A 9,140-nucleotide genomic window follows, 5' to 3' on the forward strand; every position below is an offset into this window, starting at 1 on the left:
TGTTATTATAATTTTATTTCAATTATTAAACTGTTTTTATCTCAACCCATGAGTTTTTCCTCACTTCTACTCTTCCAATTCTCTCCCCCATCCCTCTGGGGGTGGGGGCAGTGAGCGAGCGGCTGTGCGGGGCTTAGTTGCCGACTGAGGTTAAACCATGCCAGCCTCTTAAGTAGGCAGACATACACATCCAGCAAAGCGGACTGAGAATTGGAATCAGAATTGCAAATATTACCACTCTAGAAATGAAGGTCGTTCTTAAGCAGCTCTCCTAGCAGGTGTAGGAGCAGTGCTGACCTAGCTTCTGATGGGATTTTGCCATCAGCTCACCCATTGAGATAGCAGATACTGCGTACGGGCTCAAAGATGTAGTGTGAGCGTGAAACCAGACCAAACTAAGGGGGGAGAGGTAATTTAAGTGTCTATTATGTGTAAAATATTTAGGGTCCAATGCTGCATTTAGGAGGATATTATCTAACTAACTTAGTTTTACTTATAAAGTTATGCTTACCCTGGTCTCAAGCAGCCTAGTCTTTTCAGCATGCGCTTGTTTCAGAAGTCTCTCCATCTCTTCTATTCTTGCAACATTTGAAGTGCTAGCACTGCACAAAAAAAATCAGTTATTTAAAAGAATACTTGGTATTTAAAGACATATTTTACAGTCCAACATTAGACAGTTTAAGAATGGAGTTGATACTGTTCTAATCCAATTCAGTGCAGTAGGCACTAACAAAAAATGATGTATAAAGTATATGGTACACTCTCAATGTATACATTCCCCATGCAGAGTTGTGAAAAATGCAGACTCGAGTGCCTAAAAATGCATCTTGTCAGGCCCCTGTGATCTGTCATCTTCCGCCAGATAACACAATATGGATGGAGGTGGTTACCATGTCCTAACAGAACACGCTACCGATGCTCAGAGCTGGCATTAGCAGCCATCTGAATATACCAGCCTTTCTGGCTGTAGACTGTGTCTGTTTTGTGTCTCACTGAGTTCATCATCAAAAAATGCTCGGTAAAAATAAGGAGGATTAAGAGGTATGCATAAAGGCCATTCAGTGACAGAGTAGTGTCTGGAAGGATCTACTAGTTAAAGTAACCGGCAAGCCAAAGAAACAAGGGTAATCACAAAGAGTGCTAGGTCTTGTCCCAGCACAACACAGCTATCACCTTTGCCTGTCCTTTTTTCTTTTGTCTCTTTTCTCCAATACAATTTCTTTGTTTCATCTCAATTTAACAGCCATTTCAACTGTGGCATTTCCATGGCGTGCTCTCTACTTTATTTTTCATCTTACGCTGTTCGAGAAAAACAGTTGCTGTTAAATATTACTGTATTACCATTGATAATGCCATTAGACTGAAGCACAACGGGAGGAAATAGGATGGAGTCAAATGTTTAGGGCAGAGAGAAACTTGACTTGGGATTGTACTGAAAACACTATCTGACCGCTCCAGTGGAAGTGGGTGTCAGATGGCAGATTTGTTCATGCTACTTAACAGCATACAGACCAACTGTGAAGGAACACAAATATGCGTCCCTGGGCAAGGAAAAGAAAAAAGTAAGAACACCCCCCTTCCCTTTCTGAGCACACCTCTGACGCTTACGTCTGTAAGACCAGGATTTTTGTCAGAAGTGTGACAGTCTTCAGAAGACATTTCTCTGTCTGATACTGGGGCTATGTTTCATGACAGGATACAATACAATATAAAAATAACGTACCTCATTTAACCCAAGCTTGCAGAAAAGGTGTAATTATCTGAAATCTATCTGAACTCTAAAAGCTTATTGTCTCTGAAAAAAATGAGGCCACTGACTTAGATGCCTAAGCCTAGTTTGGCCAAAGTATGTTTAGTTGATGGGCCAAGAGAATCTGGGTCAAATAACTTCAGTAAAAGCAACAGGGCCATAAATTAAAAGCAATTTGAGCAACGTGGAAGTTAGTTAACTGCAGTAGGTTTGCCCATATTAAACTGGTTAACACTTCAGCTTAGTTAAATTCTTTCCTCCTTGATTTGCTTATCCTGCTCACAGAAATCAATGCATAGCAGAAGATCACAATTTCTGAAACCTTGGCCACGAAAAATAAGTTGCTAACGAACCTTGGAACAACTACTGTTTGGCGAGTTGATGAATGACTACAGTGGTTCTGTTTCTTCTGTACTTTGAGCACAGACAGATTTTATGCATTTCCAGCAAAAAAAGTCTCTCTCACCTTATATAAGGTAAAATATAACATATTTTAAATATGTCAGAACAAAGCATCATAAATTGTTTTCCTTTGAAGTCTGATATGACTAGAAAAGATTCTCAAACACCATCTAAAACAATCTGAATTAATTTTGCTTAAGGGAAGTTTTGTAAAGGAACATTAACTGCCTATCTTCCAAGTTTTATCCACAAAATCAGCCCACGCTCTTTTCTACCGTCACCAAAGTTTGCCTTGTGAGAAACTGAAAGATCTGTTGTAATGGGTCCTTTTCTGGGTTTTGGATTGGTTTGGTTTTTTGATTTTTTTTTTTCTTCTGGCATTCTCTGGAAGCTGCAGAAGAGCCAGAGGGAGGCAGAAGGGCAAACAGCACCAGCCGAAATTCAACAGCCGTCGGGGCTCCCCCATCCTGGGCTGAAGATTCCACTTACGAGATGGCCCCGAGGTAGCTCAGACACACGCCATCTTCCTCCAAAATGGTCAGAGCAGCAAGTCAAAGAGAGACAGATTTCATACCACTGCCATGTTAGATCACTGCAGAGATAAGAGTTAATTCCCAGCTTGCCTCCAGCTATCAGAAACTTGCCGACTGTGTATCTATTTAAAACAGAAATCTTCAAAACCTGAGTCCTAATGTTTTTACTTTTAAAAAAAACAAACAAAACCGACCAACCAAAAAAAGAAAAAACAACCCAGCCAGCAGAATCGGTGCCACTGGTATTTTCTGAAACCCTTAACATTGCAGTGATAAAGACTACAAGAGGAAATCAGTGAGCTGATAACCTGTTACAGGAAACAGATGCTGAATAAAACACAACATGCTAGCCAAAAAAGCTGTCCTTATGTTCACAAGGGATTCTTAATCCCGTGACAACATTGTACTTAATTATCAGCCTCCACTTACGCTTGTGAAACTGTTGGGGCAGGACTGTAGGCAGAAATGAAACCACTATCATTAAAACCAGACTGTCAGAAGAGAATTGTTTGCACACAATTTTGAGACTCAGCTGGACTTTTAACACAGATCATTGACATTCCTTTTATCTGAGGAGTGGTGTCTGAGCTGACAGCCTCTGAGGATGAGAAAAGCAGCCGAGGGCTCTGAGCCTTTCAGTGCTCTCCTTGTTTTTACTGACCCAGAAAAGGGAGAGGAGAGGGCAAAAATGATCGCCGGAGGAGCCCTAAGTGTTTCAGCATAAGGCTCTAGTAAGTTAACATGCTGGACTTGCAGAACAAGTGTACTTCATCGTCGGCAAATGTCTTCGAGAAATTTCCTATCGCAGGAAATTCCTTCCCTGTAGTGACCAGGGAAGGAAGCTCAGTTATTACCCACTCTGAAAAGAGCATCGACATCTTCATAATTTCAGTTCAGAACTGACACTGATTTCTCTGTGGCCTTCAACATTATCACTTAGCCTCTCCATATTTTTATTTTCCATCTTTAAATAAACAGGTGAAATGATAGTTAAACCTGATTACGAAGGGCTACACAAATACTAAATATTATGCCTGTCTAATGATCTTATATTTTCTTAACCAGTTAGCAGCATTCACATTGCCATAGCATCAGCATGTACATATTCTCTTTTTTCGTTATAACCCTACGACCATTACCAGAAAGGAAGATGATTTACCTGGAAATGTTATCTGGTGAGCATGCAGATATGCTTGTCTCCATACTGTCAGAACTGTCTAAGCTTAACGTATCAAAGGCATGGTCCTTGTAACTATGATCTGGGTAATGGAAGCTATTCAAATACACATTCGATTCGGATGCTGTTCTGCTGTAGAATTCAGGAGACTTCTGCCTTTGGTTTTCACAGATACGCTGATGGTTATACCCTACAGAGTACAGAGGAAACATTTATTTTACACAGAAATTTTGTGACCCAAACATAATGTGTTAGCAGCACAAGCATTTTGAGAATCACCTCAGTCCTAATGGCACTGTGACCAAGGTACTACAATATTACAGTTAATTTCACAAGTTAATCGTAACTGAAATAAAATCTTTAAATACCTGTTTTATCTATGATGGACACAAATATATGCAGATTAGTATGGGTGACACTTCAATATATATTCTTGTATGTGTATTACGAAAATTTAATTTGAATGAATGAAATTTTCATTTTAATATGAAAATTAGGCCTAATCTGCAAAGTAGTGCAGCTAAATTCAGGGATCTAGAAAAACTGACACTGATTAAATTAAAGAAAAGAAAAAGTCCTGATATTCAATGGTCTTGAGTACTTTTTTGGTTGATTTTACTGAATGTGGATTATTTTTTGTCTGTTTGGGGAACTTTGCCTTCTGGTAACTGCAAGGTAGGCTTTTAGTTTCAGCTGAAATCATATAGACTAGTTGTCACATCACCACAATTACTAGTGTAGAGGTACTTTCCTGGAGTTTTGAAACTGCAGTTCACCCTACATGATTGAAGCAGATCCCTATAGCTCAATGACTGTAAACAAGAATAAGGTTTATGCAACATTTAAGTTCTTTGCGCTGTTATTTTTCCACAAAATCACTCTTTCTGAAAAGCCATCCTTCTTGAACACAGGGAACTTTGTTTGGCTACGTGTCCTTTAAAAAAAAATATTTCTTCAGAATTATTTTTATCTCATGTCTCCATTGCTCTTTGTAAATAACGCAGCAGTATTTATACAGACTTACAGAGAGGTTGTTGAGCTTGGCTGATGAAGAGGAGAGTATAATGGCAGTTGTTTTAACTGCTGAATTTATTTTACAGTGCCCTTTTAAGGTTTGTTTATGTGATTACAAATGCAACTGCACTGCTCATCTTTTCCTTCAATCAATGCAAGAAGTGAGACTTTCTCACGGTTCTGATACTCAGTCAAGTTTATAATACTCTGCACATTCCTGACCCAAAATCTGAGCTGGTGGGAGAGTTGGAGATCAGGAAGAACTGTTAGACTACATGAAAACCTCCCATTCGTACAGGAAGGCAGCCACTGACATTCCACATATTTAAGATAGACACAGGAAAAATGCAGACAAACGTACAAACGCAGCAATGTCCAGATAAAAATTTTTACTGGGCACCGCGAAGACACTGATGTTAGGAAAACATGCTTAAAGTGGGAATATTTTCCTGCCTTACTCTCATTCTCTATCTGCACAGACGAGGTTACTGTCTGGTATTTTTTGCCATGCCGGAGTAGGGAGAGTCCCAGTTCAGGGAGCCAACAACTGCCGCTCTACCTTGGAAAGGCTATAACATTCTCCAAAAGGTATCTGAAAAGCATGACTGAAGCTGAATAATTAAAGCATATTATTAAGGAAATCATGCCCTACAAGCATTTCCAAGGCAGATAGTTTCCTCTTTCCTCCTCACTTCCCTCTGTACCATACAAAGGTTTCTCGCAGACAATTAAAGCTGGTTTCTAAGGAACTAATAGGACTTTACTTGCCATTTGAAAGAACACTAAATTTCAATAAAAGTTCAATTGCACCGATTAGTAAAAGAGACAAAAGGGACACAAATACACCTCAGCAGTCATAGATAATAGCATCACACGACACAGGTGTTACTGATTCACATGTGCAGTTTGGGTTTTTCCCCGTTATTAGGGCAAATGCTGCTGTTATTGCAGATAAGCAATTACCTTTCATACTCGAACTTTTGGAATGACTAATTGCTCCTGTGAAATGGTTACCAATTATTCATTATGGAAAGAGAGAAAAAAAATAAATTACTGAAAGTACTTTATTCAAGTGCATGTTTTTCTATTGAGCCCTTTGCAAAACCTTGACTACTCAGAAATCTTAATTCCATATCTTATATTTCACTGAAAAATAAACCCATCTAAAAGGCATAAAGAAACATAGCAGTTTTACAAACGCTCTCCTAAAGGAAAGTCAGCATTCCATGAAGATAAAGAACCCATTTTTAAGTAAAACATTTATCAGTTAAATTTATGTAATCGTGCAAACGTAACTAAACACTGCAAGAAATACACAGTCATTAGGTCGCAAAATGAGACACATTCACAGAAACAAAGCAGAATGTGATGTTCTCATTTTCTCCCCATGCCGTAAGCAACAGGCAGTTCAAAGCTCAGGATCAGCTGCGTACTGACACTGGGAAGCCCCGCAACCAACCTGCCTCCATCACAGCCCCACTTATGCATCATGGAGACACAATCTGTTGCTTAAGGAATTTTTAACTGCTCAGGTGCCCATTCACAGAACATGCACGTAAAAATATTAAGACTCCTCGTAAGATCCAGCACTTCACGAAAAGTTTCCCACAAGCCAAGATTGTATCAGCCAAGTCTAAGCTGATACATGAGCTAAAATGTTTCTTGTTGCACTGGCTTGTTTTCTCTGCAGCAACAGTAAACTTAACACTGTTAGCAGCCATACTCTTGAGCAAAATATTTCAAATATCCACAAAGCCATATCACTAAAAAAAAAAATTCCAGAGGAGTTATTGCAGAATCACAAAAACCAGATATACCACCACAAAATTATGGTGAGGTCAGAACTATAGGTGAAAGCTGTTATTGAAAGTGGCACTGTCAAGAATGTTAAAAAAACCCCAGTATTTCATAAGATCACAGTACATTTTCTTTTATTTCTATTCTCCACCCACCCCCCCTTTTTTTTTTTTTTTTTTAAAAATTTAAATTAACATGTCAAGATACATTTTTTTGTGTGGAAACATGCCAAACGAGGAAGCCCAAGTCTGCCTACCTTGTCATTGTCACCCACAGATCTGCAAAGATTTCTAAATTTTCTGCTCTACTTGTGTGGCTATGAGCAAAGCAGCAAAAAATTAGGCCTGCACAAAGCTGTAGCTCTGCAGATATTAGCATTAATCAGAAGTTTTGTTGTGACAGTTATTTGACAGCAGGAAAAAAAGAATTTTTGAAGTGCTATCATTATTTAACAATTATTTTAAAGTTTTCCAAGATTTTGGGAACTACTTGACAGTGCTGATGCAATCGGTACTTTTGCCAAAACATGACAGTGATAGATACAACCAGGTAAAGGGGTGTTTTCATACCTTTTCTGGCTTTTCCTGAGTTCAATAAGAGAAAGGGGGGGGGGAGAGAGCAAACTGCTTTGAAAAGCTTATAATTTGTTTGTACATATATACCTTGCCCTCAGTATACTGTTTTTCTGTAGACCTTAGAAAGAATACAGACAGTCATCCTGCTGGTACCTAACTTCTCTGTCCCAGCAGTTTTGTTCCCAGTGCTGTGTCTGGTCTTGCATCTTAACTCCCAGCTCACCATTCCCTCTTCTCTTCTGGAGTCCATCCTGCGATCAATGGGACTGAATCGGCTAACCCTCCCTCCTCGCTCCCGCCTGTCCTTGCGCAGGCTTCTGGCACCTAGCACCCCATGGGAGCTTCCTGGGGCCAAGTTTTGACCTCTGCGGAGTGAGGTCTCTAGATTGTACCAAATAGCAACAGCTTCTTTTTTTTTTTTTTTTTTTTTTTGGACATGGGCTGCTTACAAAGGCATGTACACAGGAGGTGAATTTATAAATACAGTCCTTCAAAAATACCTCATGAATGGCTGCTAAGAAATAGCTTTTTCCACTAATGATTTATATCAAAGATGCATCCTCTTAAACATTTTATAAGTTGCTCTTAGCTCAGGCTATGGTTACTGACAGTGACTGCTTCTTTCAAGAACAATTCTTGAACTCACATGACTGACTAAACACAGTTTTCGTAATCCGGGAATAAAGACTATTTAGTACTTAAAAAATATATGAAAATATTTCCTACTGGATCCAGCCTAAAATTTATTCATAGACATTACTTGTTCCTGCACAAAGAAAATGAGATTGAAATCCATGTTCAAATTCAAGTGGCTGTTCTTCATTTCCTGACTTCATTCTTAACTTTGAATTTTTCATCTCAGACTTTTACGTTTACCTTCTCGGACTGAAATAAGAAAAACTGGAGAAAGCATATTAGAGAAAACTCATTTTAGACCATCACTAGTTTAGCGATAATTCTCCGATAATATCTTTAAACTAGCTGAGCTGCCTCTTCCTCCAGGCACCGTTGAATATACTTGTTTTCAGATCTATACGCACACGCCAAAACATCTGGTCTAGAAGTTTGCTCAATGCTTTTAAGCCCTAAGGAACGCGGTAAGCTGCTAATACTGCTTCAGGAGCACATCATCCTCTTTGTATAGCAGTTTGTGGCACACTGCACGGTGGCCAGTGCTCCAAACTGAGTGGATGAAGTGGCATTTATCATGTGAGACCCTGGCTCTCCACTGAGCCCAGCACACCAAGCTCCAATGCGCTCGGTGCAGCTGTATGCTCAAGTTATCAGTAACCCGAGACCCCCATGCCGTTTGCAATACATCACCTTGAACACAGAAAACCGACGGAGTGAAAAACCTGTCAAGTGGGAAAAGAAACGCAAGGAAAGCAAGCAGTGGCTCAGTACACATGACAAGTCGAGAACACTTTTTACCTATTCATCACCTATTTCAGGTGAACAACTAATTTTTGGAGCGGGAAGAGAAGTGAGCACATATTTATCAGTATAAGCAGTATCTGTACATTTGCAGAATTCCACCGATTTGGTATAAAATTTTACTCCTCCAAAATATTCACTTAGTCTGAAAAGGCAAACCTGATCTACCTGAAGAATGTTTTTGTAAGAAATACAGTGTATTTATTATATAATAAACATTTATCAGAGTGATGGAATAAAAGAATATCGCCAAGGATGTCCACTGACATGACATTGGCTTAGTTTTCAACGATGTATTTAAGGATGTCTGCTGAAATTAATCTTAGAATCATAGAATCATAGAATCTCCAGGCTAAAGCCCCAGTTCCCTCAGCCGCTCCTCATCAGACTTGTTCTCCAGACCCCTCTTTCAAATTTTTCCTCCCATCCAATCTAAACCTCCCCTGGTGCATGGTGCA

The 9,140-nt window shown here is 39.3% G+C and overlaps 1 protein-coding gene across 3 annotated transcripts in view; it reads right to left on the reverse strand.

Annotated features, from left to right (window-relative positions):
* The window catches only part of PHLDB2 (pleckstrin homology like domain family B member 2), a 68,035-nt gene that overhangs the window by 8,360 nt on the left and 50,535 nt on the right, over positions 1–9,140 (reverse strand). For all 3 annotated transcript variants that reach the window (XM_009274585.2, XM_009274584.2, XM_019470832.1), the window contains 2 exons: positions 3,845–4,052; positions 512–602 (listed from right to left, as the gene is read on the reverse strand). In XM_009274585.2, coding sequence (XP_009272860.1) covers positions 512–602; positions 3,845–4,052 — 299 coding nt within the window. The remainder of the gene's footprint in view (positions 1–511; positions 603–3,844; positions 4,053–9,140) is intronic.

Source organism: Aptenodytes forsteri, unplaced genomic scaffold (genome assembly GCF_000699145.1).
Source record: "Aptenodytes forsteri isolate BGI_AS27 unplaced genomic scaffold, ASM69914v1 Scaffold287, whole genome shotgun sequence".
Taxonomy (NCBI): domain Eukaryota; kingdom Metazoa; phylum Chordata; class Aves; order Sphenisciformes; family Spheniscidae; genus Aptenodytes; species Aptenodytes forsteri.